This window comes from Leptodactylus fuscus, chromosome 6, assembly GCF_031893055.1.
Source record: "Leptodactylus fuscus isolate aLepFus1 chromosome 6, aLepFus1.hap2, whole genome shotgun sequence".
Classification (NCBI taxonomy): domain Eukaryota; kingdom Metazoa; phylum Chordata; class Amphibia; order Anura; family Leptodactylidae; genus Leptodactylus; species Leptodactylus fuscus.
This window is the reverse complement of record NC_134270.1, coordinates 67,341,261-67,360,134: the sequence shown is the minus strand read 5'-3', so window position 1 is coordinate 67,360,134 and position 18,874 is coordinate 67,341,261. Positions and strand designations below refer to the sequence as shown.

The window sequence follows — 18,874 nt, the reverse complement described above, 5'->3', positions numbered from 1 at the left end:
ATGATCAAATGTGACAGAAGCACTGTGTGAACCTAACCTTACATAGGCCAATTATGGGAAGCAAACAGCCCAGTGAACGCTTGTTACTGCTACTTGGCCCAATAATCAGCCTGAGTAAAAGGGAAAGAAAGTGAAAGCTAGACTAGACTAGACTAGAAAGTGCAAAGCTAGTAGCAATCATGAAGAAAACAAGGGAACTCGGCAAGGTAACCATGCAGTCTGAGCTACTGGTGGCAGCAGGAATAGCTGAGCGTAATGATGATGGTTTAGTAAGAAAAGTTTCAATACAACTAATAATCTATTCAGAAATTCCTAGGCTTTAGTAGATGGTCCTACTTATGCTGGGTTCACACCAGCGTTCGGCTCTCCGTTATCAGGTTTCTGTCTTCTGCATGCAGAAGACGGAAACCTGTCATGCAGAGTCCGGCTGTGACCGCCAGTGAGCGTTTTATGCTCGGCGAAACCGTTTTTTTTAAACCGGACACAGAGTACTGCATGTCCGACTCTGTGTCCAGTTTAAAAAAAACGGTTTCGCCGCAGAGAGCATAAAACGCTCACCAGCGCTCACGGCCGGACACTTTTCAAACCCCTTCAAATGAATTGGTTTGAAAGATGCGTGCAGGTTTCCGTCTCCTGCCCAATTTTGTGCAGTCACTGTGTGCACAAAATACGTGTGTATCTAGATAAAAAGTCAATTCACTGAAAAAACATCTAGAACAAAAAAATAAACTTTAACTTTTATTAAATAACAGACTAAAAGAGTATCAAAAAAGTGTTTCAAAAAGCCGAAAACACCAGTGGATCTATGTTCTCGGTCACACTGTCCACCTGGATGTAACCATGTGTGCCAAACGATCATAAATCTCCTATTGTGGTCAGACAGTAATAAGACAATACTGTGTACGAGGGTCTAGCAACATAATAGGCTACAGCACATTACCTAAATGTATCACTGACTCCCTCAACCATAAAGAGCATGCCTAGTAGACAAATAGCACGTAATAGACTTGTGCCAGGCTCAAGTGTGCTATAAGCCCTCCAGTGCTTGTCTCCCCCGAGGTTACTGGCCTAATGCCACGCCAACGGGATCTGGCAAGCCTGAAGGTGCTTAGGTGAGCGGCACTAATACGTCTGCTATTAGTCTAATAGAAGGCATGTAACTAAATAGTCTGACCCTTTGGTAGCCCAACGCTGCGTTTCATCACAACTATGAATCATCAGGGGCCAATCAATTATAGTTCAGGAGGAGACTGTCCTTTAACCCCTTCCCGCCGATGGCATTTTTTGATTTTCGTTTTTCGTTTTTGACTCCCCTCCTTCTAAACCCCATAACTTTTTTATTTCTCCGCTCCCAGAGTCATATGAGGTCTTAATTTTTGCGGGACAATTTTTTCTTCATGATGCCACCATTAATTATTCTATATAATGTACTGGGAAGCAGGAAAAAAATTCAGAATGGGGTGGATTTGAAGAAAAAATGCATTTCTGCGACTTTCTTACGGGCTTTGGTTTTACGGCGTTCACTGTGCAGCCAAAATGACATGTCCCCTGTATTCTGTGTTTCGGTACGGTTCCAGGGATACCAAATTTATATGGTTTTATTTACATTTTGACCCCTAAAAAAAATTCCAAAACGGTGTTAAAAAATTTTTTTTCTAAAAGTCGCCATATTCCGACGGCCGTAACTTTTTTATACATAGGTGTACGGGGATGCATAGGGCGTCTTTTTTTGCGGGGCCGGGTGTACTTTTTAGTTCTACCATTTTCGGGAAATGTTATTGCTTTGATCACTTTTTATTCAAATTTTTATCAGAATTAAAACAGTGAAAAAACGGCGGTTTGGCACTTTTGACTATTTTTCCTGCTACGGCGTTTACCGAACAGGAAAAATATTTTTATAGATTTGTAGAGCGGGCGATTTCGGACGCGGGGATACCTAACATGTATATGTTTCACAGTTTTTAACTACTTTTATATTTGTTCTAGGGAAAGGGGGGTGATTTGAACTTTTAATACTTTTTATATTTTTTTATATTTTTTTTTATTTATTTTTTTGCATTTATTAGACCCCCTAGGGGTGTTGAACCCCAGGGGGTCTGATCACTAATGCAATGCATTACAATGCTAATGCATTGCAATGCATTGCAAAAAATCATCATCTCTTTTGCAGGCTGTATACACCAGCCTGCAAAAGAGAGAATTTGCAGACTGGCTGGGAGCCCTTAACAAGGCTCCCGGCTGTCATGGCAACGGGGGGTCGGCCCTGGAGCATGCTCCAGGAGCCGGCGATCCCTGCCAAAATGGCGGCGCCCATGCGCCTTTGACAGCAGCGCCGGAAGGGTTAATGCCTCCGATCGGTCCGGGGACCGATCGGAGGCATTAGAGCCGGTTGTCTACTGCTTAAAGCAGTAGACACCCGGCGGCTATGACGGCCGCCCGGCTCCCGGGCGGTCGCCATAGTTACAGACCCGACACGCGCCGTACTATTACGGCGCATGTCGGGAAGGGGTTAAAGGTGGGTTGTGTTTGCGGCGCGTTACCGCCGACATCAGTGCGGTCACGTCTGGTCACAGACATTTGTGATTTGGGTATTAACCCATGCTGAACTATAATTGATTGGCCCCTGATGATTCATAGTTGTGATGAAACGCAGCGTTGGGCTACCAAAGGGTCAGACTATTTAGTTACATGCCTTCTATTAGACTAATAGCAGACGTATTAGTGCCGCTCACCTAAGCACCTTCAGGCTTGCCAGATCCCGTTGGCGTGGCATTAGGCCAGTAACCTCGGGGGAGACAAGCACTGGAGGGCTTATAGCACACTTGAGCCTGGCACAAGTCTATTACGTGCTATTTGTCTACTAGGCATGCTCTTTATGGTTGAGGGAGTCAGTGATACATTTAGGTAATGTGCTGTAGCCTATTATGTTGCTAGACCCTCGTACACAGTATTGTCTTATTACTGTCTGACTACAATAGGAGATTTATGATCGTTTGGCACACATGGTTACATCCAGGTGGACAGTGTGACCGAGAACATAGATCCACTGGTGTTTTCGGCTTTTTGAAACACTTTTTTGATACTCTTTTAGTCTATTATTTAATAAAAGTTAAATTTTATTTTTTTGTTCTAGATGTTTTTTCAGTGAATTGACCAATTTTGTGCAGGAAACGGAAACCTGCAGAAAGGAGTCCCGGACGCAGATGTGAACGAGCCCTTACTGATTGTAAATTACAGAACTTCCTGTATAGGTGTTGAGACTAAGGTTGGATTCATATCTGCGCCAGAGTGTCCGTTGGAGACTCAGTTACAGAGACCGCTGAAAATCATCTGAAATAAACAGTCCTGCATGGAGAATTTTTTTGTCAACCACTTTCAGTTTCTAAACTACAGACACCCGACAAATCCTGTTGTAGTTAATGGGGGCTTCTGGGCTCCATGTGTTATCGCTGTTGCAGCAGTCTGTCTCTCTGTTGTTCGGGTCCTCTGACGGACCTGACTGATGGAGAGCCTGGCGTTAGTGTGAGGCTAAGGACCAATGTAGTGAAATGCAGCAAAAAGAACACGTTGGAAATGCGTTGTGTTTCTTTCCCACAGTATTTCTGCAGGTGTAATTTACATGCTGTGATTTTTAAAAACACACGATTTTCAGCAATGTGTGGATGGATTTAGCACGAGTCCCATTTACTGTGCAGGTACTGTAAAGCACAGCGTTTTTTGCCGCATAGGGAAAAAAAACTCTGCCTTTCCGAAGCAGAAAAAAAGTTGCGTTTTCACAACGTGGGGCTTCAGTCTAAAGCTCATTTCAGATAGTAGGATTTTCAATAAATTACAATTGCCAGCTAAACAACAATCCGCTTAGCAAATCCAGCTCTATTGTGTTTAGTTGGCAGATCAGACTGCATATTTAATGTGCGAGGTTCCCTTTAATCTGCGCAGAAGCACCAGGTGGTGGACCTCAGATGAAGAGGTAGGATTTAGCAGTTTATACAACATGGTGAAAGAGCTTTCAGCTAGCTCCGCACATTGCGGAAAAGCTGCTTTTTTGTTTCAGATTTTGGTGCATTTTTTGGAACCAAGGATGGCTTCAAAAGAAACAAGAAATGCACTGACAAAAAAGAAAAAAGAAAAGAATGAGTAGGAATCAAATGCAATGACAATATAGGTAAGGCATATGGGAATCATATGGTATACTGAGACACATTTGCTCACAGATGTTACAGCTGGGGTTGTAGGTCCTGCACACTCACAGGTTGCCAAGGCTGGCGTTCCAGCGGGTCCCATAAATGCTTCATTGGCAATAAATCTGCCAAGTGAATAAGTCAAAGAAATGTTGGAATCAGGTAAGGACGTTCCTGGGAAACCCTTGCTGTGTTGTGGGCAAACAGTATCCCGCTGAAAAATACTGGATACACTGCCATGAAGATCTCCTGTACATATCACTGAGATTTTAGTGTCCTTCATATCGCTACTATACTGGTGGTCTGTCTGGCCTGTTTGGAGCTTATTCACAATGGGTAAGAGCCCTTGCATAACTATTGCTCTCTTCACCTCCTAACAGCTAGGTCAAAATGGACTAGATGACGATCATCCAAATGATCATCCTGCTTCTATTAGTTCTATCAGTAAACTGTGCAAAATGTCTTTGAGTGCATCTTAGTAGCATATCTAGCATTCAATGATCTCTCACTAAGACATACACTACCTAAAAGTAATCTCTGAGAACCTTTTAATAGAGCAGTGGTGGAACCAATTTTACACCCTCTCGTGGCAAGACACAGTGTCAAAACAGTTTACCATAATCTGAAACAAAAAACTGCAACTTTTCCCCCAAAACATGGCCTCATCTTTACTTCACGACTCGCAATTAGCTTGTTAAAAGTATATACGGTATATATATATATATTCCGGGCAAAAGATTAATATACAAATCATGGTAAACATTGCTTATATCAATTTATGCGGGATTTCTCTAGGCCCATGACATGTTTTTGGGGTCACTCATCTCTGTGGAGCTGACATACTGCACGTCAGAAGTATAGATAGGTTCAACAGCCAACCACAAAAAAGACATTCTCCCTATAAACTATGAGAATCTGAAGAGCTGTCGCCGCTCGTGTACATTACACAAGGAAATGACCTCCAAGCAGAGATTTGTCCTTCCTTCCTGTCTGGATGACATCAGTTTACTTAAATAAAAGTGATGCTGTTATGGCTGCAACTGCAGGCATCCGCAGACCAAAAGGTGCAGCGGCTATTCATAAAAGGCGTGATATAACAGACTGACAGCTTCAACTGTGCTCTGACACCTTTAGGGTACTATATACCGGACTCACCAAATATACCTGCAGAACACCATTAAAAAGGCGGAGGAGATCATTGATTATTTCAAATCTCCAAATTCAGCTATACAAACGTCAGGTCATTTCTGCCTAAATTCTTATACTACCCTTTATCCTTTGTCTTGAGGAGCCACCTGCAATTCTTTACATTCACACGGAAAACTGCAAAAATATATATATGCTAAAAGAAGTAAATATTGGCAAATAGCCCAAATATACAGTACAGTAATCTGCAGGATTTTTATGCAGGTGTGAAAAAATGCTGTCAAAATAGTAAGAATGTTGTCAACAAAAGAGATGTTAATAGTTTTTGTCTGTTAACAAATTGCAAAACAAATAAATAAAAGAGAAATTTTATCACATCAGTACTGGGCGTGACCATCTTTTGTCTTCTAGGTACACTTGAAGTTTTTGAAGGAACTCCTCAGGAAGATTGTCCCAAACATGTTGGAGAACTAACCACAGATCCTCTGTGGAGAGCAATTTCCCAGTAGCTGCTGGTGAACCCTGGGAGAAAGGGAACGAGAAGACAGTGAGCCCTAAGCTGAACCCATCCCCTGCCCCTACCTACTTGCTTCACTGCCCTAGGAGGCAGATGACAACTGGTTGGCAGTCCCTTCTTACCATATAGGTGATAACATAGAACAGAGACAAGACAAACAACAACAAATGGGAGGTCAGCTAGCCATAAGGTTGGAACCCGTCCAGCAGCGCAGTACAGAATCAAAATCCAAGATAGCAGTCACAAAAAAAGCCAAAGTTTAGAAATGCAAAGAGTAACAGACTTGAGCCAGCACACACAGAAAAGGCAAAAGTCAAGCACTAAGGTGAGGGTGGGAAAACAATGTATAGGAAGAAAGAACCTGCCCCAGACCTTATTGGAAGGAAAGATGCCAATCACACAAGGAAAGCTGAGATTATAAGGCTGGTCTTACACGACTGTAATGTAAGACCGCAATTGAGGGTTTTCAATTGCGGACCATTTGCGGACACATTATATTCAATGTGGCCTCTTACACCACCGGATATTTTATCCGTGGTGTGGCCGGGCCGCAACCGTGGTCCGCAATTTATAGGACATGTCCGTAATGGCCGTGAATTGCGGCAATGCACGGACTCGCCCATAGAACTCTATCGGCGAGTGCGGAAGGACGTGGACATCTGCGGAGCCTATGTTGCTGATCAGCAACTTGCGGACCGTACATTCAATACGGTCGTGTAAGACCAGCCTAACAGTGCTTGGCCAAGGAAATTTAGTGCAGCAGATACAAGACACATCCTGCTTACTTCCCCGTGAAATACTGCAGTGTCAGCAGCTCAGAACTGGCAGAAACCAGTTTTGGAAGAAGTCTGGCAAGAAGTGGTCTTCATGGAAGTTCTTCATTATGGAAGCAAGACCAGGTGACTCAACGAACCATGAAAACAAAGGAATTGGGGTGCAGAAAAATGGCAGTAGGTTCTCTGGACTTCAAAACTTAAAAATTTGGCTTCAACAGAGGCAGTTTGTTTGTGGTGCCGTAATGGGTGTCTACAGGCAAAAGTGAAGCATGTTTGGGGCTGCATTTAAGCAAACGGAGTTGCGGATTTGGTTAGGTTTAAGTGGTGTTCTCAATGCTGAGAAATACAGACAGGTGCTCAGCAGACAATACCATCACAGAGGTGTCTGTCTGCCTCCAAGTTTATTCAGTAGGAGGACAACAACCCCAAGGTTATATCATACACTACAGGGCAGCTAGTCAGGTCTATATCATATACACGAGGGTCATGGACTAAGTCATTCACTACATCGGGTTATATGATATACTACAGAACAAATAGAGAGTTATATCATACATTACAGAGTATAACACACAATACAGAGGTGGATAGATGGGGCTATATCATTACTACATTTCATCACAATATCAGACATATTTTGTAATGGCCAGTCAAGCCAAGACTATATAAAGGAGAAAGTCAATGGCAGATGCCTGCAGTCCTAAACTACAAACATACAAACAACATCTTGTATTAAATAGCTCTTTGGCATATTGTACATGGCTAGTTTATAGCACTAGCCGTCACTTCCTACATGGCCACCAGCAGATTTCAATCAGCTGCTACACTTTTCATCTCCAAGGATGTGTTTGATTTGTTAGATGGGCCATAGGCAGCTTACTGGAGACACACAAGGCTGCCAGCAGCTGCCTCCATGAGCCGGTGACAGCTGCACCTCTCTAAAGTCTGAGCCTGCTCAACAGGTGTGGCTCAGATAAAGGCAGACGCTTCGAGGAGTATTATAGGCCAGGAGTGGCTAAAGGAAGATGTAAAGATTGTCTCATCTACAATTCTACGCATAAATTGATAGACATTAAAATCAAATCAAGCTTCCCAGAGGTGTAATATAAAGAGGCTTATTAGAGAAACACTATAAAGAACAATATGCCCAAAAGTAAGCACGCCTGACCTTACAAAGTGCTACCAAAATGTATATTGCATCACAAACATCAAAGAAACATCTGCATAAAAAGGGATTCTATTAATACTGTGTGTAAGAGCCAGCCTGTAGGCAAATTCACCTGTGGAAATTTTTATATGTGTCCACACTGCTGGACACACCCTGAACCCGCAATCACACAACATTGGCCTCAGTCACATGTCCACCTATAGCAGACATATGATATCTAAGTTAATCCCAGACAGCATATGATCCTTGTTGATGTGCTCTCCGTGGTTAGTCCGTTATTCACAGATCCATTTATTTACTTTTAGTATACTTTGCAGTGTCTTTGGGTCATTGAAAAAATGGACAGCACACAGGCAACATTCTGTTCATGATATTTGGGGACCCACAGACTAGAATTGTGCTCCATGACTGGTATAATGGACTATAATAAGGCATGTTTCCAGACGTCTGGATACGCCCATTATAATCAATAGTGGCACATGGAGTCCTTGATTTATTTGGATGTGTAACTAAAGCCCTTACACCTACAATGTGAAGCATGGACTGATAAACTGTGTTAGGGAACGAAATCAACGTGACACAACTGTTCTGAATTGTAGCTATCTTACTGAAAAACAAAATAGCAAATACAAAGATTTCACTTCAAACAATTTCATCTTAGACAGGTTTTTTAAGACAGTTACACACCCAAAGAATATTTGATAAGTCCATAGCATAGATGGCTGGTGAACCTCCGACATGCTTTATCTGACATGAAGCAGCCTGGATAACTGGTCTAACCTTGCAGACGACCATCCACTGGCTGCAATTGTCATCCATGTGTCACTTGTGTTTCCATGGCCCCATTCATTCAATGAATACAAGCCACAGAAGCACGGCAACAAAGGACCTGTACTGATTTTTGTGGCCCGAACAGTCAGCCCGCACAGGAAACCGTGTAATTCACAGTTGTGTGCGTGGGCCGACAGAAATGACTGAGTCAGTGTGTTATCTGGGAAAAATCTGGATAGTACACTAAACTACTGCACAGGCGTCTGCAAGAGGGGCATATACCGGTATATGCCTATTGCTACAATGTCTTATTCACATATATTTGGACTTCATGATGTTCTGGGTGGAAGTTTCTCCATAATCCACCAAGACCAACCAGATGTGACCGGGATCAAGTGAGTGATGGGAATGAGGTGCCAGTTTGGGCCTGGACAACGGGGACAGGGTGATGGTTTGCATTATAGCTTTGCTCTCACCAGTTTCTGACACCTGACCCAGCATTGTCCAGTGGACAGGATATGGACCAGAGTTGACAGCCCCTCTTTTGTCCCAGAACAGACAGTTTCTATTTCCATCCACAATAACTTCCCAGTGAGCGTCCCACAGGACTCAGCAGCACAACAACATCCTCTCTGCGAGAGAAAGACACAGCAATTAAGGATGACAATGTTTGTGGGGGACGAAAGGCCTTTGTTTGTTTGGTGTAGACCACGACAGCTTCTCACTCTGCCAGCAAATTCCTGGCACTCGCCTGCCCGGGCATAATGAAAACTGGCAGTTTAACCCTCAGCAGCACAAAGCTTGTGCCAATTCTATCCAGGACTGACAACGTCAAATCACTGACTATGGAACACAAGGTTTCTCTTGTGTGGAATGTCCTTCTTATCTGATCATCATGTATGACCTGGCAGAATTCTGGATATTATGTGGAACTTTTCTCGTTCTTCTACAAATGCAAATTATGGAGAATGGACTTCTGGCTGCAAACCGCTGTAAAATCAGCCATGTTAGTGAGATAAGAATATTGCTTTATGAAGAAAAGAGAACAGTGGAAGTGGTAGTTACGAAAGGGATCAGACGCCGGAGAGTAGAAAGTCATCTTCTCAAACCCATTACATGATGGACTCTCATAAGACAATCTGCGCATGAAAAGTGCAATTGAAAATCAAAAATTCAAGACCAGAAAATGACTGACATAAAAAAACCTGCTCCACCCACCACTTCCAATCAATACTGCAGGTTATAAGCACTCACATTTACCTGCAAAGTAATGTCATTCTGCACTATAGCTTTCACTCCCTGGGTACCCCACAATGACATGTCACCTCCAACCATGTGATGCTTTTGCCCTGCTCCAGACTACCAAACCTTCATCAATAAATTCTAGAGCAGGGATAGCCAATGTGTGCATTGCCAGCTGCTGCAAACCTGCAACTTCTGGTCGGCCTCTGCTATTATGTATCCATCTGTTCGGAGCTTCATCATCTGCCATGACAATAGTACAGCGTTACCTTTTACTGTCTTACCCTTTGATGGGAGTAAAACTGTGTGAGTGAGGGAGATTGGAGTGTTAGCTCCTGAGAACAGGGATGATAGTTTGCAAACAACGGGAGGATAATAGGAGTGATACCAGAGAAGTTAGGCTGCAATCTGCTGGGAGATGATTTATTATATTTTAGCATATGTATGGACATGATCTGTCAAATACAGTCAGAAAAAATACACAGTCTAGAAAACCTGATCCTAGCGCTTTTCCCATGCTGTTAAGACGGAAGATGGAATCAAGCGACATCCATTGTTTCTTACTGAGAGATCGCTACAGCCTCACCCAAACTTTTGGGAATCTTATATAGCCTTCATTACAACCCTTATTTCTCTTACCACCTTCTTCAGTTTTCTGCTAAACTTTACGACATTTATCCATTCACTTTTATCATGCAATTTGTAATGGAGCTTCCAATAAGATCCTGACTAGAGACAATCTTTTCTGTTACTTAGTGCCAGCTTTTTGACACCCCCATAATAATACAAAGTACAGGATCAATACTTAGGGGGAACAATTTGTTAACCCATTGCAGAATTTCAATGCAATGTCTCAACAATTTAGGAAAACACCAAACAAGATGAGTTACCCAGTAATGCCGCCTGAACAGTGGGGGCATTGCACTACTTCTGTATATACTATTGTATATGTATTTTACAAAGAAACCTTGAAGTATGGTATATTCATTGGAACCTGACAACATGATATTGCCCCCTAGATCAACAACAGGATCGAACAAGGCATCTCACCTGTTTCCCAACACTGTCTGCAAAAGGTCTGAGCTCTGAATTTATCTTAAAAAAATTACTTTGGTCAATATGCAAATGAGTAAGTCAAGGGGAGAACTAAAGTATAAAGTCAGGCTCTCCACGTCCCACTGCAGAGAGCTGTAAGCGAGGCACAGAACGGGAAGCATGGCACACATCTGGCATAAGAAAGGTCCTGGTGCCACCAAACTGCTGTATGGGAATAGAAAAACTCCCCCCACTGTGTGTGAAATACAGACTTTACCTTGAGAGCTTCCTAGTACTAGAATGATGCTAGTGGCACTATATATTGAACCAGATAATAAAAGTAAGGAAATGTCTGTGGAGCAGAGATAGGACCAGTCCCCTGATGTCCAGACACTCGCAGGCAGGGGAAGAGCCGCTGCTTCCGCTACATAATCTCACACATGGAACACAATCTATCCCAATATTCATTCAAAGAGAGCCATTCTACAAACAGATCCATCAACGATGACCCCAGGGATCCCCCCCCATCCATCAGACACCTGCATAAAGGGACATGTGAAAGGAAGACATTGATGTTACAATAATGGGGCAATGGCTGCAGATTACAAAGTAACTGGATGCCAGTTTTGCAGACGGTGACACATTCTGTGCTCTCTATAGGGGCTGCTTTATACATGAATGGTGCTCTATAGGGGCTGTTCTATACACAATGTGCTCCCTATAGCACCTTTTCTATACATGATGTGTACTCTATAGGAGCTGACCCATATCTGATGTGCAAACTATAGGGGCTGATCAATACATAATGTGCCCTCTATAGAGTCTTTAATATACATCATATGTGCTCTATAGGGGCTGTTCTAAACATGAAGTAATGTTTTATAAATTATGCACTCTCTATAGGTGCTGTTCTATACATGACATGTTCTCTATATGGGCTATACATGTTGAATTCTCTATAAGTGCTGAACTATACCCAATGTGAAGTCTACAGGTACTGTTACAGTCCTATGAAAAAGTTTGGGCACCCCTATTAATCTTAATCATTTTTAGTTCTAAATATGTTGGTGTTTGCAGCAGCCATTTCAGTTTGATATATCTAATAACTGATGGACACAGTGATATTTCAGTATTTAAATGAGGTTTATTGTACTAACAGAAAATGTGCTATATGCATTAAACCAAAATTTGACCGGTGCAAAAGTATGGGCACCTCAACAGAAAAGTGACATTAATATTCAATAGATTCTCCTTTTGCAAAGATAACAGCCTCTAGTCCAGTGATGGCGAACCTTTTTGAGACCGAGTGCCTAAACTGCAACCCAAAACCAAATAAATTATCACGGAGTGCCAACACGGCAATTTAACCTTAAAACTCTGTGGGTCCACAATTGCGGACCCACAAATTACAGTCATGTGACTGGGGCTTTACAGATCTTGTACTGAAAGGTAAAGGTCTCGGCATTCTGTACTTTTAAACAATTAATTTTCACTATTTACATCGCACAGGATCTGTTTTATAGTTACCGTGCAATGTTATTACATCCTGTACTAATTTCACGTCTGCTATAAAACAAATACTGTGTGATATACATAGTGAGGGGACCCCACACAGTACAATCTGCCCCTCAGTGGCCCCCCCACACAGTACAATCTGCCCCTCAGTGGCCCCCCACACAGTACAATCTGGCCCACAGTGGCCCCCACACAGGATTATACCTGTATACTCCACAGTAGCCCCCTCCCACACAGCATGAACTGGTCCACAGTAGTCCCCTCCCACACAGCATGAACTGGTCCACAGTAGCCCCCTCCCACACAGCATGAACTGGTCCACAGTAGCCCCCTCCCACACAACATGAACTGGTCCACAGTAGCCCCCTCCCACACAACATGAACTGGTCCACAGTAGCCCCCTCCCACACAACATGAAATGGTCCACAATAGCCCCCTCCCACACAACATGAAATGGTCCACAGTAGCCCCCTCCCACAGAGCATGAAAGATCCACAGTAGCCCCCTCCTACACAACATGAAATGGTCCACAGTAGCCCCCTCCCACACAACATGAAATGGTCCACAGTAGCCCCCTCCCACACAGCATGAAATGGTCCAGAGTAGCCCCCTCCCACACAACATGAACTGGTCCACAGTAGCCCCCTTCCACAGAGCATGAAAGATCCACAGTAGCAGCATAAAATGGTCCACAGTAGCCCCCTACCCGTACAGCATGAAAGTCTACAGTAGCCCCCTCCCACACAACATGAAAGGTCCACAGTAGCCCCCTCCCATACAGCATAAAATGGTCCACAGTAGCCCCCTACCCACACAGCATGAAAGTCTACAGTAGCCCCCTCCTACACAACATGAAATGTCTACCGTTGCCCCCCTCCCCTGACAGTGCAAACAAACACAATATAGTTACCTGAAGAGCTGCCGGGTGTTCTCTCTTCTGTTCACTGCGCGCGCTGATGACTTACGTCATCACGCCCGCGCTTGTTCAGAGGTCACACTCTGTAGTCAGTGTAGGCCGCGTAGTACGCGTGGCCTACACTGAGCTACACTGACAGCTTTCAGCTGGATGCGCATTTGCACAACCAGCTGAAGGCAGCGATCGCTCACTAACGGGGAATCCTGCATCGGATTCGCCGTTAGTGAGCGATCAGGGCGACAGCACGCGTGCCAGCAGAGGGGGCTCTGCGTGCCCTCTCTGGCACGCGTGCCATAGGTTCGCCATCACTGCTCTAGTCGCTTCCTGTAGCTTTTAATCAGTTCCTGGATCCTGGATGAAGGTATTTTGGACCATTCCTCATTACAAAACAATTCAAGTTCAGTTAAGTTTGATGGTCGCCAAGCATGGACATCCTGCTTCAAATCATCCCACAGATGTTCAATGATATTCAGGTCTGGGGACTGGGATGGCCATTCCAGAACATTGTAATTGTTCCTCTGCATGAATGCCTGAGTCGATTTGGAGCGGTGTTTTGGATCATTGTCTTGCTGAAACATCCATCCCCAGCATAACTTCAACTTCGTTACTGATTCTTGAACATTATTCTCAAGAATCTGCTGATACTGAGTGAAATCCATGCGACCCTCAACTTTAACAAGATTCCCGGTGCCAGCATTGGCCACACAGCCCCAAAGCATGATGGAACCTCCACTAAATTTTACAGTGGGTAGCAAGTGTTTTTCTTGGAATGCTGTTTTTTTTGGACGCCATGCATAACGCCTTTTTGTATGACCAAACAACTCAATCTTTGTTTCATCAGTCCACAGGACCTTCTTCCAAAATGAAGCTGGCTTGTCCAAATGTGCTTTTGCATACCCCAGGCGAATCTGTTTGTGGCGTGCTTGCAGAAATGGCTTCTTTCTCATCACTCTCCCATACAGCTTCTCCTTGTGCAAAGTGCGCTGTACTGTTGACCGATGCACAGTGACACCATCTGCAGCAAGATGATGCTGCAGCTCTTTGGAGGTGGTCTGTGGATTGTCCTTGACTGTTCTCACCATTCTTCTTCTCTGCCTTTCTGATATTTTTCTTGGCCTGCCACTTCTGGGCTTAACAAGAACTATCCCTGTGGTCTTCCATTTCCTTACTATGTTCCTCACGGTGGAAACTGACAGGTTAAATCTCTGAAAAAACTTTTTGTATCCTTCCCCTGAACAACTATGTTGAACAATCTTTGTTTTCAGATTATTTGAGAGCGGGCTGTCCATGCTCAGCGACCATCAAACTTAACTGAACTTGAATTGTTTTGTAAAGAGGAATGGTCCAATACACCTTCATCCAGGATCCAGGGACTGATTAAAAGCTACAGGAAGCGACTAGAGGCTGTTATCTTTGCAAAAGGAGGATCTACTAAATATTAATGTCACTTTTCTGTTGAGGTGCCCATACTTTTGCACCGGTCAAATTTTGGTTTAATGCATATTGCACATTTTCTGTTAGTACAATAAACCTCATTTCAATCCTGAAATATTACTGTGTCCATCAGTTATTAGATATATCAAACTGAAATGGCTGGTGCAAACACCAAAATATTTAGAACTAAAAACGATTAAGATTAATAGGGGTGCCCAAACTTTTTCATAGGACTGTATATATACAATGTGTGCCGTACAGGAGATATTCTATACATGATCTGCATTCTATAGGTCTTGTCTCATACATTATTTGTGCTGTGTAGGGGTTGTTGTATACATGATCTGTTTTCTATAGGGGCTGTTCTGTTCAAGATGTATTCTCTGCAGGTGTTGTTCTGTATATGAAGTGCTCTCTACAAGTACTGTTCTATAGGGGCTGTTATATATGTGATGCACGCTATTTCGGTGGTTCTATGCATGATGTGCTTTCTATAGGGTTTGTTCTATACCTGATGTACTTTCAATGTATAGAGGCTATTTTATACATTATGCATATTTTATAGGTACTGTTCTATATGTGATTTGTTATTGTGTTGTTTTATACATGATCTGTTCGCTATATGTTCTCTATTCATGAAATATTGTCTATAGGGGATGTTATATATGTGATGTTCTCTTTATAGACGGTGGTTCTATACATGATGTGCTTTCTATAAGGTCTCTTCTATATATGATGTGCTCTCTATAGGGTCTGTTCTATACAAGACATGCTCTTTATAGGGGCCGTTCTATACATGATGTACTGTGTATAGGAGCTTGTCTATACACTATGTACTCTTTACACATGATGTGCGCTCTGTAAGGGTCTAGTCTATATACAATATGCTCTCTATAGAGGCTGCTCTATACATGTGATATGTGTTGTATATGGCTACTCCATACATGATGTACCATCTATAGTGGTTGTTCTATAAATGGTGTGCTCTATAGGGGCTGATTTATATGTGATGTGTGCTGTATAGGAGTTACTCTATACATGGTGTGTGTTGTATAAGGGCTATTCTATACATGATGTGTGTTGTAGGGGCTGCTCTATGAATGATGTATTCTCTAGATCAGCTGCTCTATACATGATTTGATCTCTATTGGGATAGTTCTATACATGAAGTGCGGGTATAGAAGCTATTCTATACATCATGTGCCTTCTATAGCAGCTCTTTTATACATGGTGTGTGTTGTATAGGGGCTGTTCTGTACATGATATACTTTATACATGGTGTGTGTTGTATAGGGGCTGTTCTGTACATGATGTACTTTATACATGGTGTGTGTTGTATAGGGGCTGTTCTGTACATGATGTACTTTATACATGGTGTGTGTTGTATAGGGGCTGTTTTATACATGATGTACTTTATACATGGTGTGTGTTGTATAGGGGCTGTTCTATACATGATGTACTTTATACATGGTGTGTGTTGTATAGGGGCTGCTCTATACATGATGTACTTTATACATGGTGTGTGTTGTATAGGGGCTGTTCTATACATGATGTACTTTATACATGGTGTGTGTTGTATAGGGGCTGTTCTATACATGATGTACTTTATACATGGTGTGTGTTGTATAGGGGCTGTTCTGTACATGATGTACTTTATACATGGTGTGTGTTGTATAGGGGCTGTTCTATACATGATGTACTTTATACATGGTGTGTGTTGTATAGGGGCTGTTCTATACATGATGTACTTTATACATGGTGTGTGTTGTATAGGGGCTGTTCTGTACATGATGTACTTTATACATTATTAGCTGTCAATAGGGGCTGTTCTACACATGAAGTGACCTGTATACAAACTGTTGTATACATGATGTGCTCATCCAGAGCTTCTCTTTTTACATGAGGTTTGCTCTGTGGGAGCTGCTCTATATATGGTGTGGGTGTTATAGGAGCTGATACGTACACGATACGTGGTCTGTGTATAAACACAAATCTATTCTCCATTCTTAGCGCCGCTCTCCCCCCATGGGTTTTGCTTTGTTGTCTGCACGCGTTAGTCACTCACCCTGAAGAAGAAGGAGGAGAATCACGAGTCCCGGGACTGTCCCTTTCGGCGACGCCATCTTGTTACCGCTGGAAGATGTGAGGACCGGAGACCCTGCCAGGCACACAGCCCGTTCTCCGCTCCGCCCACTTCTCCTGATTGATCCGTTCCTATAACGGTTCCCATTTAGCCACACCCCACACAAAGCTTCCCACGCTGTATCGTGTTCGGGAGCGCCACTTACCGGTTATCTGTGTGTACTGTATTCCTTGTTTATTGTATCGTTGTCTGTGTCCTCATAGCCATGGAGGCTAAACTGGGCCCTGGCTACGTGGATACAGCTCTCTTGTCTTGTCTAGGTGGGGTATAAATGTATCTTATAGGCAAGATGGTGAAAGGAAGACAATGGTAAGGGGGAAGAAGATTGAGGGTAAAGATTGTGGTATGGTGAGGATTCGTTCTGTGGGCTTGTGTGGTGATTGTGGTGAGTGTGATTGTGGTGATGAGTGTGACTGTGGTGAGTGTGATTGTGGTGGTGAGTGTGATTGTGGTGGTGAGTGTGATTGTGGTGTGGTGAGTGTGACTGTGGTGAGGGAGGCGGTGGCAGTGGTGGATCCAGGCTTTGCGGGGCCCTGAGCAATTGACTTTGGCGGGGCCCTACTTACTGGGGGGTATGGTATACCCCCCAGGGGAACGGGGTCTGGGGATTTTTTGAAAACAATTATCCCTAAAAATGCATTTTTCAAATGCGATTCATATTTTCTGCCAACGTCACGATCGCGAGAGGCCATTGTATATGTATATAAACTTACGCCGATTCACACAATCACTACTACATATGTGAACAGCACTCAGAACGCGAGAAAAGACTGGCGCGATGCGAACTAACTCTGCCCTCTACACTACTCAGTGTATGTGACACTGAGAGTGAATCGCCAATGTGTGCCTGTGTGTTTGGAGAGAGGGGTTGGAGGAAGGTTGGCGAAGGTCACTGGTTGAGCTTAAGGGCCTCGCACTTTTAACCGCCCGACCCAACCTGCGTTTTGTTAGGTCCGGCAGTGGTGAACCTAGCCTCTCTGCTGCCTGAGGCGGACGATCGAAAAACGTCCCCTCCCCTATTCCCCGGATTGAGTTGGGGGGGAACATTACAATAAATACAATGCAGTAATACTCACAGGAGACGTCTCCCCACATTTCTCGTCTCTTCCCTTTGGACCGCCATGACCACTTCTTTCAGCTGTGACTTGACTCTGTAAAGTTTGAAACACAGACATCTTTGACTCCTCACTTCTCCACACACACACACACACACACACACACATATATACATATATATATATATATATATATATATATATATATATATATATACAGTCCTATGAAAAAGTTTGGGCACCCCTATTAATCTTAATCATTTTTTGTTCTAAATATTTTGGTGTTTGCAGCAGCCATTTCAGTTTGATATATCTAATAACTAATGGACACAGTAATATTTCAGGATTGAAATGAGGTTTATTGTACTAACAGAAAATGTGCAATATGCATTAAACCAAAATTTGACTGGTGCAAAAGTATGGGCACCTCAACAGAAAAGTGACATTAATATTTAGTAGATCCTCCTTTTGCAAAGATAACAGCCTCTAGTCGCTTCCTGTAGCTTTTAATCAGTTCCTGGATCCTGGATAAAGGTATTTTGGACCATTTCTTTCTACAAAACAATTCAAGTTCAGTTAAGTTTGATGGTGGCCGACCATGGACAGCCCGCTTCAGATCATCCCACAGATGTTCAATGATATTCAGGTCTGGGGACTGGGATGGCCATTCCAGAACATTGTAATTGTTCCTCTGCATGAATGCCTGAGTCGATTTGGAGCGGTGTTTTGGATCATTGTCTTGCTGAAATATCATCCCCAGGGTAACTTCAACTTCGTCACTGATTCTTGAACATTATTCTCAAGAATCTGCTGATACTGAGTGGAATCCATGCGACCCTCAACTTTAACAAGATTCCCGGTGCCGGCATTGGTCACACAGCCCCAAAGCATGATGGAACCTCCACCAAATTTTACAGTGGGTAGCATGTGTTTTTCTTGTAATGCTGTTTTTTTTGGACGCCATGCATAATGCCT

The 18,874-nt window shown here is 43.2% G+C and overlaps 1 protein-coding gene across 1 annotated transcript in view; it reads right to left on the bottom strand.

The window, feature by feature from the left end:
* Positions 1 to 16,889, bottom strand: part of JAM3 (junctional adhesion molecule 3) — a 43,004-nt gene extending 26,115 nt beyond the window's left edge. Inside the window, exon 1 of the mRNA XM_075280160.1 lies at positions 16,767 to 16,889. Within this exon, the coding sequence (XP_075136261.1) occupies positions 16,767 to 16,824 (58 nt within the window). The 5' untranslated portion in view covers positions 16,825 to 16,889. The remainder of the gene's footprint in view (positions 1 to 16,766) is intronic.
* Positions 16,890 to 18,874: the final 1,985 nt, after the last annotated feature.